This window comes from Myodes glareolus, chromosome 6, assembly GCF_982192425.1.
Source record: "Myodes glareolus chromosome 6, mMyoGla1.1, whole genome shotgun sequence".
NCBI classification, from domain to species: domain Eukaryota; kingdom Metazoa; phylum Chordata; class Mammalia; order Rodentia; family Cricetidae; genus Myodes; species Myodes glareolus.
Genome location: NC_142031.1, coordinates 29,153,830 through 29,172,567, shown reverse-complemented (window position 1 = coordinate 29,172,567; position 18,738 = coordinate 29,153,830). Strand labels below are relative to the sequence as shown.

General features: G+C 48.0%; 1 protein-coding gene across 1 annotated transcript in view; it reads right to left on the bottom strand.

Annotated features, from left to right (window-relative positions):
* Hk2 (hexokinase 2) overlaps nt 1–18,738 on the bottom strand; it is a 51,312-nt gene that overhangs the window by 25,963 nt on the left and 6,611 nt on the right. The window contains exon 2 of the mRNA XM_048416542.3: nt 8,554–8,716. Within this exon, the coding sequence (XP_048272499.1) occupies nt 8,554–8,716 (163 nt within the window). The remainder of the gene's footprint in view (nt 1–8,553; nt 8,717–18,738) is intronic.

The following is an 18,738-nucleotide window of genomic DNA, read 5'->3' as shown; positions in this document are numbered from 1 at the left end:
GCTCCCAGCACCCACATTGGGTTGCTCCCCACCATCTAAAATTCCTGTTCTGAAGGATCAGACACCCTCTTCTAGTATCCACAGGCATACAAGCAGGCATACATACATACATACGAATAAAAATAAATTTTAAGACCGGCATAGTGATGCAGAACTCTAATCTGGAGGCAGAGGCAGGCAGATCTCTGTGAGTTTGAGGACTGTCTGGTCTAAATAGTGCATTCTGGGACAGGATAACTGAGACTCTATCTCAAAATAAGAAAATAAAATTTAAAAAAACCCCAGTAGGCTCACCAGAGAATACCAAGTAACTGCAGTTGGTTTCTGAGGCGACTCACTGCGTACAATACTACCTCACACTGAATTCGTTCACTAATGGCTCACTCCTTCAGAAAGACGTTTGTCTGCAACTACAAGGGTTTTATGAGATCTGGTCCGGTGACTTCTCATACTGTTAAGCAAGCTGTTATCACTAGATCTTAACTTTCACTTTTTAAAAACTAAAACATGAGAGCCGATGAGTTGGCTTACTGGGTAAAGGTGACTGCCACCAAGTCAGACAACCCGAGTTTGATTCCCGGAACCCACATGATGGAAAGAGAGAACGCATTCCTGCAATCTCTCCTCTGACCTCCATATTCACTCTGGCACTGTGTGGCATTCCAGCACACACAGGTGCGCACACACACCAAACAAGCAAATAAGTGTAATAAAACATTGAATACGCTGGGAGTAGTTAGTGGCGGATGCCTTTGATCACGGCCAATATTCAGGTCCAGAGCTGCCGAGCCAAAGGATTTCTCGACGATGAGTAACAAGGCTGCTTACTGGAAAGCTATAAACCCTCAAACAGGGAATTCTTCACTTACAATGCCAAAAGTATAAAACCTGGAGGCAACAGCATCCCCGAGTTGGACTGTGTGTCAGGAAGTGATGCCTCTAAAATTGAGTCATTTGGCTAAGGTCACAAAAGGGTGAAAGAGAGGTAGGGTTTGATGCCAAGGCTTCCAACTCTAAAACCCGTGCCTGTTCTTCAGGTCTACACCCTCCTCTTTCGTGACTCTCATTCCTGGAAGCCATAGAGTAGCAAGAAAGAGAAACAAGGACTCCGCCATCTACCAGGAGCCTAGCTGATCCGCTGGAGTGATCTTCCGTACTGAGTGGAGGGATGAAGGCAAGCGAGACGGTGAAGAGAGGTAGGCCCTTCCCTAAGCAGGATCTGCGGAAGCACGCTGATGTGGGGTCGCCTGTCTATGCACAGGATAAACTGGACCTCTTTTGTACCATACCAAAGCTCTGTACCCACCTCACAGGCCTCTCTGAGGAAGATGCTCTTTTTTTTTTTTTTTAATTATGTACACAGTGTTCTGCTTGCATGTTTGCCTGCAGGCCAGAAGAGGGCATCAGATCTCATTACAGATGGTTGTGAGCCACCATGTAGATGCTGGGAATTGAACTCAGGACCGCTGGAAAAACAGCTAGTGCGCTTAACCTCTGAGCTATCTCTCCAGCCCAATACTCTTCATTTAAAAACACCCGCACACATAATACATAAAATATAAATCAGAAAATAGTTCCACCCACAGTACAGGTACTGGTGACAGGGAAGGGTGGCACCACCTCCATCCAATTGCGGGGTGGGAGAAGGGCGAAGCTGCTCCCTCCAGCCTCTCACTTGCTGACACACTTCCCAGCCCACACAACCAACAGTCCACTTCCGGTTTGGCTCTTATCAGATTCATAAGGTCAGTGAGATAAAGGATTCCAGCTTCTCCTGGGAACTCACCTGTCACCAGGAAGGCCAGGCACTGAAATGGCAGTTGGCTAGCCATCTGAAACAGGTAGTCAATGTCACCTTAGGTACCATGACATCCGTAATTGATTTGGGCCATTCATCACTCCAGGGTTGTTTAAAAACTTCTACCAGGTGATCTGGTACCCAATGACCTCTGGGTTCTTGTTTCGTTTGTGCTTTGTTTTATTTTGTTTGTAAGGTTGAGGGACAGAGGCCAGTTGAATGTTCCAACAGGGTCTATTTTCAACCATTAGGTACTTGCCACTAATTAAAATAGATCGCCACCTGCTTCTCCCATCAGGCACAAACCACAGAAGGCCCAGTCAGAGCTCTTTAAGAGTGCCTTGCAATAAAAAGGTGATCGGCCTCATGGTCTGAAGCCATAGTGTCCTGGGTCAGGGTTGGGGCTGGCGTGTGGCTCCTAAGCCCCAACAGCAGGTGATTAAACAGGCTACTTAGAAATGGTGGATTCTGGGAGCCCCTTCTAAACAAGGGGTATCCCACTCAGTTCCCATGGTTCGAGGCATGCTTCAAAGTGACAAGGTCTGCCTGTAGCAAGGGTGAAGGAGAGACTAACTAGTAGCTCACTCTACCCCATCTCCAGTTTTATTTCTCCTCACTGCTTCTGTTTCTTCTGTGGGGTTTTGCACCATAAGATTTCATTCAATTAAATTTAGAACTAAGATATATTCTCCAAAACTAGAGGCGGGGTCACTTAATGAAGTATTTGCTTTGGTTTTGTTTTGTATGTACTTATGTATGGACAGCTGTCTGTCACCTCCTTCACCGTGCTGGCCCCTGGAACCAAACTCAGGTTGTTGAGTTACCTTTACCCACCGAGCCATCTCACTGGCCTTTGTTTTGAGTTTATGAAGCCTCATTCTGTAGCCCAGGCTGGCCTCAAAATCACGCAACCCTCCTGCTTTGGCACCTCCCCCAAGCCCCAAAGCACTGTAATTACAGGTATGAGCCACCATACCCAGCTGAAAGTCACTACTTTAGTGGTGGTGGCTGATCACTTAGGCCCCAGTTTCACACTGGACCCTGCCCATCTTCAATAGTCTATTTATGATGCCTTGGCCTGTTTCTAGACCCACCCCCCTCTTTGTCTTTGTCACTGATGTGGGGCAATGGACAATCATTAAAAGGCATCAACTTTATGTTTTCGACTTTTCACTCTATTAAAATGGCTGGTCAAAAGCGTATGATTAAAACTTATCTTGAAAATTAAAAAACAAAAACCGGGGGGTTAGAGAGATGACTCAGAGGTTAAGGGCATGTACTGTTCTTCCAAAGGGCTTGAGTTTGGTTCCTAGCACCCACACACAATTACTTTAACTTCAGCTCTGGGCAATTGGACACCCTCGTGGCCTCCCAGGGCACCGACTCACGTCACACTCTAAAGATATATATACTTTAAAATAAATAGAAGGAATGGGAGTCATGGCACACATCTTTAATCCCAGTACTCAAGAGGCAGAGGCAGATCTCTGTGAGTTCAAGACCAGCATGATCTACATAGCATATTCCAGGCTGGCCAGGACTACTTGGTCTTAAAAATAAACACAAAATGAAACTTTAAGAGAGAGAGAGAGAGAGAGAGAGAGAGAGAGAGAGAGAGAGAGAGAGAGAAAGTGTGTCTCATGTTAGAGCAAACTGTGCCTTCTAACCATTGCCCCGCCCCTGTGCCTATAGGCTGCGGCCACTGAAGTGGGACACACAGTAGAGGAAAAAAACCTGAATCCACCATGAGTCTGTGGCTCATCAGTTGCTTCAACAGTGAGATTGAAGACAGCTCCTCAAAGCTCCACAGTTGTTCTGACTGGAACCCAGCCTCTGATTGCAACCCAGCCAGGAGAAAGGGTAATAGTATAGATGAGCACTTCTGCCCATACAAGGATACCGTTCAGGCACAGGCAGCAAGACTTAGCATGAAGAAAATGGGTGAGCACACGTGAAGCTCAAGGTATGGCGGTGTCAGCACGTCAGGACACGGGTCTGGTATAACTGTATAACGCCAAAATACGTCGTGGCGAAAGCAGTTACAGGCTCATCCGGGGCTGCCAGGACCTCCAAATGTCACTGTCAAAGACTCTTGTTCCCAAACAGGCCAATCGTGTCGTCGCAAGGCTGGAGTGTGAACAGCACTGCAGAGGATGGTCCTCGAGGGTGCATGGCAGCCCAGCCAAGCAGCAGCGGGCGGCGGTGTTCTAGGGCATTGGACTACCCAAGTGGTGAAGCTGGGAAACCTAGACAACTGGATTGCATCGGCTTCACGAAACACAGGGCCATTCCTGGCCACCCAGTGCCAGAAGCATCTAGCCATGAACTTCCAAGGTCCCTCACTCAGTCCCCAAGTAGACGTCTACATTCAGTTTCTGAACCGGCCTTATAACAAATTCTACACTCCCAGAAAGGGACCTGCTCCAACCTGTCCTATAGTACTCAACACCAGCGGCCTCTGGGGACTGCTATACACGGGCTATATATGGCCCTTTCTAAAAAAACAACAACAACAAAAAAATCAATACAACAAATGAGCAGGTGTTTGACCCAGTACCCAACATATGTAAATGCCACCCACTATGCAGAGGCTATCAGCACAATCTTTGCTTAGATTGGCGGCACCACAGAAACCCACTTATTAACTGGCTTGTGCGCCCGCTGTTGACTCAGGCCTCCATGGCATAGATGTTGGTATAATACACAGCAACCAAGATAAGGGGCTCCGGCAGCTTCCACGCAGCCTATTGCCAAGCCGGTCTCCCCTTATCGCACCTGTGCTTGCATTTATATGGCCCGGTATCACTCTCTAATTGTCTCCTCTGCGTAAGCTTTATCTCCCCGAGGACAATTTTCACTCTTCAAAGGCATGACACGGGAGTGTGGCACACCACTGCCTCACAGGTGACGGGACCATGGAGGACTTTGTGGATCCAGCTGAACCGGGGTTCCCAAAAGAAGAATGAAGGCACTGTTGTGCTAGGCGTGTGGGAGGTAGATGGAGAATAAAGCATGTCATTGGTGGTGTGCTTCAGGGCTGGGCATTGGCGCTGAGCTGGCCAAATGGAAATCCCAAGGCTACCACCTGCCCGCTACGGCATTATTATTCCCTGCAAATCAATTTTCCTTCTCTGGAGTACCTGTCACTGAGGCTCAGAGAGTGCCTTATCATGGGACTATCTGCTGTCCGGTACACACAGTACAGTTTCTGTCTCAGTGACTTCAGGATGGATGTGACCGTACCTCGTGCAAGGATGCTTTGAAGCATTTGCGTTTTATTTGTATCCAATGACTAGGGGGTTATGTGTCTTCTGACAACTCATTACGTTGTGAGCTCTGTACGTAGGCATGCTCATTTACATAAGGTAAATGTTATGCATTGTTCCTTCGGGCAAAGATACACTTTCAGTACGGTAGCATTATAAACAACATGGCTAGGAACATAGCAGCTTACTCAAGGAACAGAGTTGAGCTGTCCTATATACCACTTGTCACCTGCCTGTCATACCACCTAAACCACCAGCACAATCTTATTTCAAAAGCTTGAGCTGAGCACTTGCTATCCACACAGACACAGACACACACACACACACACACACACACACACACACACACACACACGCACCTGGTAACTCTGGCATATTCATTGTTTGATTCCTGGCTCAGCCTGTATTAGTGGTGTGAACTTGGGCAAAGTATTTGACCATCCAAACCTCATATTCTAAAACCGAGGATAAAAATCCCCTTTAGGGGCTGGTATGATGGCTCTGATGGTAAAGGTACTTGTTGCCAAGCGTGACAACCTAAGTTCCATCCCCAGGACCCATATGGTAGGAGAGAACCTACTTCAGCAAGTTGTCCTCGATACTCACTCAAGTGCCCCCAAACACTAAATAAACATACATGAAAATAAAATAAACATACCTTATAGAATTTTTGTTCAAGTAAACGAATTGGAGTTAGAGAGGTGGCTCAGCAATTCTGAGCACTTACTGCTCTTATAGAGGATCCAGATTCGGTGCCCACACGATGGCACAGTCTGTAACCCCAGTTCCAGTGGACCCAGTGCCCTCTTCTAACCTCTCGACAGAACACCTGGCAGACAGGTGTGCAAACACAACACTCATACACACAAAAATAAATACATCTCTCTTTTTTTGGTTTTTCGAGACAGGGTTTCTCTGTAGCTTTGGAGCCTTGAACTCACAGAGATCCATCCACCTGCCTCTGCATCCCAGTGCTGGGATTAAAGACGTGTGCCAACACTACCCCGCTAAAAAATAAATAAATCTTAACACGTGTAGATGCTCAGGATTAGTCCCTAGCTCATAAAAGGTATTTCAGTTTCTTAGCGAAATACTTCTGTCCTTCAGAAGTCAATCCATTCATCAGAAGGTCACATTGAACCATAGATAGGGGCAGAGTTTCCCATCAGAATGAGGACTGGTAAACATACCAATCTAGAGGGCACAGGACAGCAGAGCTCCCAGCCCCCTACCCCCAACACTTCAAGGGGCTCCTTGCAGGCCTGGAAAAGACCCACATTCATTCAGACAATGACCCTGAATTCATGCTCACTGCTGGGGCCAGGCTGGGTCAAAGGCTTTTAGGAATTGTACAAAATCTTGTTAAACCAGATCTCAGAGATTCTCAAAAGGTGTTCCTCAAGGACACAAAGCCAGTCAAGATCAGGTACAAACACAGAGCAGGCTTCCACTGCCTGATCCCTGCATAGCCCGGGGAACTACAAGTGGACCAGTCACGGACCCTGCACAGCCTGGGGAACTACGAGTGAACTGGCCACAGCTCACTTCTTAGAGTTGGCTCCTCCCTCAGGTTCTGAGTCCATTTCTTGATTCTTCCAATGGCTTGGCGCTCTCCCCACACCCCCAGACAAAGAACTCACAGAGCACCCTACCTTTCGTGAACCTCAGAAGTACTAGTCTAGAACATAGATAGTTCCGGGGACAAATAAGTAAGGTCTCTCTGCCAATGCTCAATCCCACCTCTACCTCCAGGGACACTGCCACCAAAACCAAGGTGTGGGTTCAACCTCCTGGCACTGGCTTTGAATCTTCTCTTCCCTATCCATCACGTCGACCCCCGAGGCCATTGACTATGTCTCCCAGACACCCCAACCTGTGCTGATGAGCTAACATGGGCCTGAAGATTCTGTTCACAGCCCTCCAAAACTTCCATCACCTCCACCATATCAACAGAAGGAAAACTCTACATTTCAGGGGCCCACATGCAAGGCCCTCTGGGATCTAGCCTCACCCAACTGTCATGCAGCCATTTCCTGTCATTGGAAGGTTCCCACCTGGATGAAGTTGGTAAGACTCAGGAGGCTGGTAGATACAAAGGGTTCAGGAAGTTAACTAAACTTAGGAAGACCAGGAAGCCACAAATGCAAAAGGCCTCTCCCCTAAGGCTGTACCAACAGTAGCACGTGCTGTGGTGAGGAGACCGCGGAGCTGCCGGCAAGTTGGGCAGGGAGCTGTAGGGCTGCAGCTTTTCTAAGTGGTCACCTATGCTGGGGTGGGCTTTGCTGGTCACCCATGCTCCCAGAAGTGACCCCAATAAACTCATTTGCTCAGCAGGCTGGACTTCGGTGAGGTGGTTTCTTTGGTTTGTGTCGGGGCGCCTGAGTAGATGGATGTTTGTCTACTTCTCCCCAGAAAGTCAAATAACACTATCTTTTCCATATCAGTCTCCATCAGGGTAATAAAAACCTCATTGCTTTGTGGCATCATAAAAGAGATTATCCAAACAGGGCATGAAACAACAGCTCCTTATTTCCACCTTAGGGACTAGAGAGACAGATGCCTCAGCAGTTAAAAGCACTGGCTGCTCTTCCAGGACCAGATTTGATTCCCAGCACCACATGGTAGCTCCCAACCATCTGTAAATCCAGTTCCAGGGGATCTGATGCCCTCTTCTGGCCTCTGCAGGCAGACACACATGTGGTGTACAGATATACATGCAGGCATAACGCTCATTCACATTTAAGAATATTGGGCCGAGTGGAGGTGGTGCACACCTTTAGTCCCAGCACTTGGGAGGTAGAGGTAGGTGGGTCTCTGTGAATTTGAGGGCAGACTGGTCTACAGAGAGAGTTCAGGATAGCCAGAACTGTTTCGCAGAAAAACCCCATCTTAAAAAACCAAACACACACACACACACACACACACACACACACACACACACACACAACTGGGACATATACGATGGCTCTTCACATTTTTTTTTCCAGTTTGCTTGAACTTATAGCACTTTTTTTGTGGAGCTCATAGACAATCTAAACGCTGTGACTGGAACTAGGTACAGGCTGGACAGACAGTGGCTTCTATAGCCCACCGCTGTGCCCCTCACCCCATGGTTGTCATGGCTAACCACCAGCACGGTGTACTATCTACGGTGGGACTGGGAAAACTAAACTGAGCCAAGAAGATTTGCTCAACTCATGAGCAGAAAACCAATGGCTGTCAGCAGGCTGACAAAGAAGAGTTCTGACCCCGGCTGTCCAAGCTGTTGGATGGCCATCCCATTCCCACAGCAGCCTTCCACTCAGCCCCTGGTGTTTGCGTCAGCCTGCGTTGACTTCTAAGGGTAAAACCAAGGTCTTGGCTGAGACTAGTTCTCTGTGTCCCTGAACAAAGCCAACCAAGTTGACTCCTCCAGGGATTTTTCGAGTGATCACCCCTCCCGCTCTCTCTCTCTCACACACACACACACACACCGCATACACACAGTACCTGTCCCATCCGGAGTTGACCTCACAAAGGTGGGTAGCATTTTCACAGCTGCAGTAGGGTGCGTGGTGGCTCCCAGCCCTTTCTCCATCTCCTTCCGGAACCGCCTAGATATCTCCAGAAGGGTCTCATCTGAGAGACGCATGTGGTACAGATATTGGTCAACCTGGAGTGGGGACAATAGACCAATGGGGTAAATGAACTATATATAATATAGCCATAAATAGTACAGTATTGTATGTCATGAGATATCACCTAGCCTTTCAAAAACAACCAAACTTAGGCTTGTAATTCAAGCATTCAGGAGCTGAGGTGGAGGCAGGAGAACTGCAGTTCCACGGCAGCCTGAGCAACACACTAAAGCCTGTGTGTGTGTGTGTGTGTGTGTGTGTGTGTGTGTGTGTGTGTGTTCTCTGGAGCTGACGGTTGAACTCCAGTTAAAGACACGTGTTGAAGCACTTCCTAGCATGTACAAGACTCCAGCTAAATACCAACACTGCAAGAAACAAGGCAACGCAACAAAACCTATCAGGCCTGGTGGGTCCCCAAATTCTAACACTTTGGAGGCAGAGGTAGTGGGATCAGTTCAAAGTCATCCTGTGACACACAAGCCACTTAGGCTACACATGACTCATCAAAATGAACCGAAAAAAACAAAAAACAAAACAAAACAATTAACAACTTAATTTCTAGGGAATAGAGAACTAGAAGGAGACAGCTGGGAAAGAGAAGTCATTTTCAAACAAATCAAATGAAAGCAATAACATCCTGTGGCAGAGACTTGTGGCCTCCCTCTTCTCTTGCTGCCCAAACTGGCCTCACCTCACATGACCAGTCCCGTCAATCAGATCACCCCTCACGCCAGCAGCCGTCACCTCCTCCCTGGTTTTTACACAATCCCTGGTTCTATTTTTAACCTTTCCATCAGCCTTCCAACCCCCACCCAGACGCTTCTGTACCTGTGTTTAATTTCTGCGAGGGGTATCCCACTGCGGTGGTTTAGATAAGGATGGCCCCCATAGGGTCATCTATTGGAATGCTTAGTCAAAGGGAGGGGAGCTGCTTCAAAAGATTAGAAGGATTATGAAGTATAGCATTGCTGAAATAGGTGAGGTCTTGTGGGAGGAAGTCTGTCACTGGGGGTGAGCTGAGGTTTCAGAAGTCCATATCTGGACCATGTTTCTCCTCTCTCCACCTCGCCCTCTTCCCCCCACCCCTCTTATCAGGGTGGAGCTCTCAGTTACTGCTCCTGCAGCAATGCCTGTCTGATTTGACCATGATGATAATGGCTAAACCTCTGAAACTGTAAGCAAGTCCCCAGCTAAATGCTTCCTTTAGTAGGAATTTCCTTGGTCGTGGTGTCTCTTCTGAACAATAGAACCATGACTAAGAAAGTCAAACATCCTAAGCCCCACATAAGCTAGCCTCTGTCCACTTCCTAATCATAGGGCGTCTCCGCTCTTCACCCACATTCTATCTGTGCTGTCCAAGCTGTCCTCCGCGGCATTGAAGATCCTGAAACTACATGCATATCCCATCATCTCCTGCCAGCCCTGACCCCTCTCCTCCAGAGCCTGCACTGGCCTCCTGAAGACAACACTCAGGCCTCCCAGCTATTCCAAGGACTTGAGCTTTCGCTTGCCCCATACCCAACCCATAATTTGGAAATAATGCTCCTGGTCTTCCAATTTAGTTACACCCTGATTAACCCACCCAACGGACATTTAACCCTAATTTCCTGAACACCATAGCTAGAAGGCACCATGCTGAAGGACACTAGCGATTTACTCTTGTGAAGGAGGGGCAGCCTAGGGGCTAACTTCCAAGAAGGGCGAGAATAGATAACCCAAGAATCCCCAACACAGGGCAGTGGTTCCTTCTCCAGAGAAGGCACTGCCTCAAATGTGAAACATGGCAGAATTAGAGGCCCTACTTTACTGTTTCCAAGAGAGGAGAGAACACTCCCTCTCCACCGTTTGCCAGGGAGGTAGATGAAATCCCACATGGCAGAGCTGAGTCCTTGTGATGGGCCTCTCTGCCGCTTCCTAAGTGTGAAGTTGTGTCTACAAGAGTAAATCCACAGCAATCTCTCTTGGCTTATCTTCAAACTTCCTGAGTTTTTTTTAGTGTGTGTGTGTGTGTGTGTGTGTGTGTGAGAGAGAGAGAGAGAGAGAGAGAGAGAGAGAGAGAAGGAAACCATGCAATTTGGGGACAGAGCTCAGGTCCTCCTGCTCCTAAGATAAGTACTTTACTAACTGAGCCATCCCCAGCCCCACCTTCAGGGTTTTAACTGCTAATTGTTCTCATTCTTAACTCCAAGAATGAGTTAAAAGGCTGCCCTTTCTTAGAGCCCTCTTACCCTTTGCTCAGGAGATCTTATCACCTTGCAGTAGCAGACAATGATAACGGCACTGTGGCCACTAGCAGAGGGTAAACATTCCCAGGCTGCTTACTAACCTAAGGCCCCCCCTGACCTGACCACTGTAGCCTTTGAAAGAACTTTTCCAGACCTGTGTTACAGATCCTAGCACCATAGCTTCCTAAATATGCCACCGGTGCCCATTCATCCCTCCGTGGGTGCACTGCACTGGATGAATGGCAGCCAAGGGCCACCCCCAGAAGTGAATGAAAGCAGTTTCCAGAACCCTTTCATTTGTCCCCAGGAGGACACATGCCTGCAGTCATGAAATATCCCTTTGGAGGGGGGGTGCGGGACTAGTTTTTACTTTCACACAGTAGGGGGACACCAACCAATCAAAACACAAGTACTCTTAGAAAAGGGAGCTCTAGGGCAGCTAACTTAAGAGTGGAGTAATGTCTATGTTTGATCACTGCATTTACCCGACTTCAGGCTGAGTGTTTTCAAATGTGCGGCTACTTCCCTCAGTTCCCCAGAGGTTAGAGCCCCCTCACCCCAGTCTTTAGTCACAGCTAAATGAGCCTGGGATAACTCCTGCAGGGTCTCCAAATGGCCTCTTGGGATAAGGGTTTCCAATCTGGGCTGCAATTGGACTTCACAGGAGGCGTTTGCAGAGCCTCCTCCGTGTTGAGGGAGTTGTGTTTCAGTTTGTGTGTTTGTTTATTTTTTTTCTTATTGATTTTGTGTTTGTTTGTTTGTTTTGATTTTGATTTTCTGGGGAAGGGTAGAGCTGGGTAGGTAGGGAGTTGGGGAGGATCTGGGAGGAGCTGAGGAATGGGAAAAGACATAATCAAAATGAAAAAAAAATCAATGATATTTTGATTGATATGAAAAAATTAATAGAAATTACTAATAAGCCCTAACTGCAGGTGGTCAGGCCTGTGCCCCCTGCACAGGTATAGGCAGGACAAACAAGAGTTCAAGGTCATCCTTGGCTACACTGAAAATTTGAGGATGGCCTAGACTCTAAACATTCATTCCAGGCTGACCAAATGGGCACTGCTGGGGTTAAGGAGTCTGAGTGCCTCACCCCGCTCTGGAGCAGGGTTCCACGGCGTTAATAATGTGTTTATAACTGGCCAGGTTCTTGGAGTCTTGCTGCCTTAGGTCTGTCATTTTCTTCTATTCTGCCAAGTCTTTCAGGCGAGTGAAGCAAGCCTGTGAGCCTAGTACTCAAACAGGAAGATTGCAGGAAACTGAAAGCTAGCTCCAGCTACAGAGTAAGTTCTAGGCCACCCTGAACTATAGAATGAGAATTTGCTTTTAAAAAGAGCAGGCAATGGGGCTAGGGAAAACTCAGCTAGCAAAGTTACCTTGAAAACATGAGAACCTGAATTCCACCCCAAGAACTCATTTTAAAAAGCCAGGGAGCTAGAGAGATGGCTCAGTGGTTAAGAGCATCGCTTTAGCCTAATTGGCAAGTCCCAAACCAGTGGAAGAGTGCCTCAAATAAATAAATAAATAAAATTGAAAAAGTGGGTTGCAATGAAAAAATAACACCCAAGAATGTCCTATGGCCTCCCACACACCTGCACAGACATTCACAAGATGGGACATTAGGTCAAGGGTGAAATAATCCAGTGTTGACTGATCCAGGCTTGTGGACTTGGAAAGACAATGTTCGCACGTTCTGGGAGGAGATTTAAGTCATTGGGCCTAGCAAAGAGAACCACTCTGGCCAATTTTCCCTGAAGTGAAATCAGCAAATCCTAGCTGCACCGCACACACGGGTTCACAAGACAGGAGAGGCGGGACAGCGTCTTCACTATAAAATGGGGTGAAAAGTCCAAAATTGATGTGCCAAGCATAAAGCTCTCCCCTTTCTTCCTCTTCTAGAATTCTCTCTACCAGCTGGCACCCACAGAGGACCAAGGACGAGTCTCAACCCTACTTAAGCACACTCAAGGTTTAACAAGGCAGAACCCATTTCCCCAGATAGTCCTCTTCCCTTTCTGTGTTGGTTCCTGGCCTATGGGTGTTTCGGGGAGGGGGAGGCCTTCCCTGTAGGTCTCTATCTGAATAAGAAGCGGAAAACAGACTGGGGAGTCATAGGCAGACCTGAGCAAAGCTGGCTGGGGTCAGAGAAGAGAAGGCTGCCAGGCTACCCAAGGCAAGGGCACATTAGAGAGCTCTTCTAGCTGATAGCCTTGGAGATGCTGGAGAGATTAGAACTTCCTCATTGGGCAATTGGGGTCAGTTTCATTTCTCCTACAGCACCAGTCTGACGGTGACTCTTCCTCCAGAGTTGGAGGTGGAGACAGGACAAGCTATAAAGAAAAGCAAACACAGCCAGGTGGTGGTAGTCCATGCCTTTAATCCCAGCAATGGATTATCAAAGATAGGCGAGTCTCAGAGTTCGAGGCCAGCCTGATTTACAGAGCAAGTTCCAGGATGCCCAGTGAGGGAGGAAGCACATAGCAGGCACAGTGGCTCAAATCTATAATCCCAGCACTAAGGAAGCTAAGCCAGGAGAATCAAAAGTTTGAGGCCAGCCTTGGCTACATAGCAAGACCTTGTCTCGTCAAAACAAAACAGATATCTCGAGAAGAAACAAAGACCACTTGCGTATTTTAAAGTAGCCACGTTGTTGCCTGGTTCTCCCTTGGCCAGTCAATGCCCTGCAGGATTTTTTGGCAGGACATTTGGGTGACAGAGTCACCATACTTCCTGCTATTGGCCAATGAGATGAAAATCCTGATTCCAGAAGAGCCCCGTCCTTTCGCCTTGACTGTAAGGAAGGACAAAGATCTGCGTTCAGCTCCTGTTAAGGCCTTGGTCAAGAAATCCTGTGACCGAAGCTGACCTAAATCACCAAGTTGTTTCAGGAAGCAGATGGAACATAAATAATACATGAACGACCAAATGATCAGTCATTTCTATAAGACACACCCTCCTGGCAGAAACAGGGTAAAAAAGTGACCGCACCAGCTTCACCACTGCAGAGCAAAGCCATGAAGGGAGCCGGACACACAGCTGACCCCTTGTCTCCAGTCTTTGGGTATCCTTATTAATATTCAGGTTTTCTCCAGTGGTCCTGGAGGAACATTAGCCAATCTTACTATTTAGGTTCGAGTTCAAGGCCTGCCTGATTGACGAGAAAGTGAGTTCAGGGTCAGTCTGGGCAACCTAGCAAAGCCTGTTCCAAAACCAACAGGCTGAGCTTCAGCTTTCTTAACACTTAGGTTCTTGTCCTAAAGAAACGACTACGTCAACCATCTCAGGCCTCGGCTCAGCCTGACCTCCTACAGGACAGTCAGGAATGCGGGGCAACTGTCACACAGCATGAGGACATGCCCCTGCCACCATCTACCAAGACACAAATGTGAGAGAAGCAGGCACAGTAGGAACAACCCACCCAGGGCATCCATTCACACGAATCAAGTCGCGAGGGTTCCAGGGTCAGGGATGCATGCCTGCAATCCCCGAACTAAGAGGGGAAGGCAGGAGGATCCTTGGCTTAGGCTTGCCTAAGAATAAGAATTTTAAGAAGTCACCACAGTGAAAGCCCTTCAGGGGAGAACTGGTACCAGAAAGTGGGGGTGACTGGTGATACAGGATGGGTGGCGCTGTTAGCCCACACTTATTTAGTTTCTTACGTGCATCACACTTCAATTCAGAAAGCTAGGAAGCCTGGACCTGATGGCATAGGCCTGTAATCCCAGTAATTCACGAGGCCCTGGGTTTGATTCCCAGTAGTACAGAAATAATTTAAAATACACCAGGCCGGTGAGATGGCTTAGTGGGTGAAGGAGCTTGCTGCCAAGCCCAACGACCAGGGTATGATCCCAGGAACCCATAGGTGCAAGTTGTCCTCTGACTTCCGCAAATGTGTGTGCGAGTACACGCACAAAAGCATACACATACACAAAACAGACAACCATAACTAAAATTTAAAATACGTACCCGATATAGACATTAACTGTATATACCACTGATATTACTTTACATGGCACACATCTGTAATCCCAGCACTCAGGAGGCTTAAGACAGGGAGAGTTCAAGTACTGGGCCAGCCTGGGCTACATAGAAAGACCCCCCCCCCCCCGTATAAGAAAGTAGGAGCAACAAAAGGCAAGGATCAAGAGCTTGTCGCCAGCCTACATTACTATGTGTGTGCAGTCAAAGCACCCAGATCAGAGAGATCAGGAGGGCAGGTGAGAGAGGACACTCTGCTTTAAACCTGGTCACACGCTGCCTTCTAAGGACCATGTGCTGACACAGGCTTGCAGCACAGTTTCAAAAGAATTTCACATATGTATATATTTTTTTGCATTATTCCTTTGCCAATGTTTTACCACCAGCCTTTGACAAGGAAACCAAGGCTTGGAGAAGCTTTCCCAGACCACAAGCCTAATCCTTGGCAAGGGCCCACAACGTCAGGTGGTCGGTTCACTGGGCACCCCTACCTGGGGCACAGGTGTGTCCATCCTGGGAAAGCTAGCAAATGCTCTCTGTGTCCTCATTAATTATAATGCTCTCGGACTCCTCCCGGCAAGACCAAGGCTGAGCGGAGAACAGCAAATTTATGCTCTGAAGTTGTCAAGGGAAGACCAGGTATGTCCTAAAGGAGGAAGGGGACGAGCCAAGGAAGAAGACACAGGATGAGCTACAACCTCTGCTATCTGACCCCAACTGATGGAAAATACCAGATCTGCTGAGTGCTTTCTTCAAATAGGAGAGGAGGCTCTTTGCTGGGGCGGCCCTGCCATCTTGGGGAGCCTCCAGCTCTGACACACAGCGTGTTCACAAGCCCGAGGCAGTGTGGTGAATGTGGAAGAGGAGGAAGCATGCAGGCCACTCCCCCAAGATCCTCCTGCACCGTGGTGAATCACGGGCCTTCCTGTTCGGCCAGTTCTCACTCTCAGCCACAGGGAATGAGACAGACCAGGAGACAGCACTTGCCAGTGGCCAGGAGGTGTGCAGTGGGGATACCCAGCCTGGGCCCTCCAGTTCCAAGTTTAGTTATTCCATCCCAGAGGAGGCAGTGGTGCAGCAAATAACAGGCCCCAGGTGTACGGGACCCCGGCTTGCTCCATTTACCCATGAACTGATCGAGCGTGCCAGGGCTGGGCACCAAAGACACCAGGGTAAAGGAGACAACAGACTCTGCCAGCAAGAGGCAAATATGCCAGGAAATACTTACAAAGCAAAGGTGCGGACAGACAACTGTAGCATTGCTATTAGAAAGGCTTAGAACCACTTTCTGTTTGCACTTTGCTTGTGTTTTTGAGAATTGTGTTTTTGAGAATTTTGCCCAGGCAATCCCAGTGCCCTGGTCTCCCAGGCGCTGGAACGCAAGGCGGATGGCGCCACACTTAGCGTTTCTCTTTGCTTTTTGGAAGAATTTTTTTTTCTTTGTTTCTTTTTCTTTTTCTGCTAGGAGGTGGTGGTGAACACTTTTAATCCTGGCACTTGGGAGGTAGACCGATCTCTGAGTTTAAGGCCAGCCTGGTCTACAAAATGAGCTCCAGGACAGCCAGGATTGTTATACAGAGAAACCATGTCTCCAAAAAAAAAAAAAATTTAATCAGTCTATTCAAACATTTTAAAAAATGATGGGTTAGGGAGAAATCTCAAGGGGCCTCAACCCTAGAAGAACTACAGAAACTAAGGAATGCTTCAAGTGGGAAATACGGTCTTCCCTGAAGAAGAGCACACTGAATGGTTATCCAGTACCAAGCGGTCAGCCTCGAAAACATACGTGTGTACATGTTTATATACACACATTCACATTCAAACACACTATATATACACATGCATATACAAGTATATGCAACAAGGAAAAAGTCATGAATTTTAAAAAAAAAAGCTAGGGGAGATAGAAAAGGGTTTCGAGGGGGAAAAAAAATCAAAGGAGGAAATGATAATCTCCATTATAATCTCCAAACAGAAACACCATGTCCTTCGTTCAACCCCATCCCATCTCCTGCCCATCCCACTTCTGCTGGTTCCCTTCCTGTCCCTAAATAGTTCCCCTTATCCTTCCTTTTTTTGTTGTTTTATTTTGGTTTTGTTTTTCAAGATAGGGTTTCTCTGTGTAGCCCTGGCTGCCCTGTAAACTCTCTGTAGACCAGGCTGGCCTCGAACTCAGAGATCCAACTGCTTCGACCTCCCGAGCGCTAAGATCAAAGGTGTGCACCACCACAGTCCAGTTTCATTTTTCTTTTCATCAAGATTCTGCGTATGAGAGAATATGACATTTATCTTTCTAAGTCTGGCGTATTTCAAGCCAAATGATCTCCAGTTCCATCCATTCCCCTGCATGAACATAACTTCACTACTCTTCATTGCAGAATAAGATTTCATGTGTATACACCACATTTTCTTTAGCCATTCATCTATTGATGGACATCTATTGACAGTCAATAAACTGACTCTCATGAGTGGCTGCTGCATGCAGTGACCATGGATGTGCAGACACCTTGGTTCCAGGCTGCCTAGACATGTCCCTCCCATTCTCACTGGTCCCAGAAGACTACAAGCACCAACTAAGTCTTTGGCATATTTGTGATGCCAGCCATTCACAGTATTCAAGATGAGTTAGTACTGGGTTATGGTTACCAACATGGAGCTATGACAACAACAGAAATACGAAGAGCTAGTTACTCCAGACTGACAGGTGCTCATGCCTGACCCTGCTCTTCAGGCCACTACTCTCACTGTGGGATGCTGACACCATTTCCTCCACGGTCATCTATCTATCTGCCTGTCCTGCCTGTTATGCTTGGTTCCCTAGGGCCCTTCGCCTTCTCTAGGCAGCCCCAGGCCAGGGACTGCACAACCTGCCTTACAGCTTCCTGACCCACAGGAGCATCTTCTCTCATTCTTTCTATAGCCACTGTCCACCTGCTGAATCAACTCTCCGGGTCTGTCTCTCTGCCTCACCTACAGCCCAGAACTCCCCCCTCAACCCAAGACTACACCTATGTGCTCATCCGCCCAGGGCCACCTCGGCTGCCACCTGTGGAAAGGGCAAAGCTATCCACAAGTGCCGGCTTTTACTCTCGAAGGTGGCCACAGTGACAGACAGCCCACAAAGGCAATCAGACTTTGCTCTAGAGGAACCCACACCCAAGGATGACACGGAAGGAAACAGGTCCAGGACAGTGAGCCGGAAACTTAGTTTCAGATTTGGGACTTTCTGGGAGAGATTGGACCAATCCCCTTGTACACCGCAGCTGGTTTCTTTACCGTAAAAGGGCTTGGATGACATCATCCCTAAGGTCCCTTTCCAACTGACACCTGACTCATAACCCAGTAAAACAGCCAACCTTCTCCAGTTGTCCCAGGTTGCTTTGTGTTGGGGGTGGTGAGGTGCATGGGCTCCAGAGTGAGGCCGCCTGCCGGGGTTTGGATTCTGTCTCGCCCTTGGCTGACCTGCTGTCCTTACCTGAATGGCATTAACAGAGCCTTCTCTGCAATACAACTAGAGGGTGGTCTGAGATACCAGCTCCTAAGCACAAGGGATGTTTATCTTTAAGATCTTTATAGGAGATTCAGCGCAGGTGGCTCACACAAACAATAGCCCAGGTATCCGGAGGGAGGCTGGGGCAGGAGGGTGCTGCAAGTTTAATGGAGCCTGAACAACATCCTGAGTTCCGGACAAGCCGGGCTACGGTGTGAGACCCTGTCTCAACCCTCTCTCCACCTTTACAGCCAGAGGATCAGATGAGTCTAGAAAGCTCCATGAAAAGCACCAACAGGAAAAACATAGTAAGTAGGAAGGAAGAGCCCCTCAACTGGGAAAGGAAAGCAGTGGCAAATGCCCT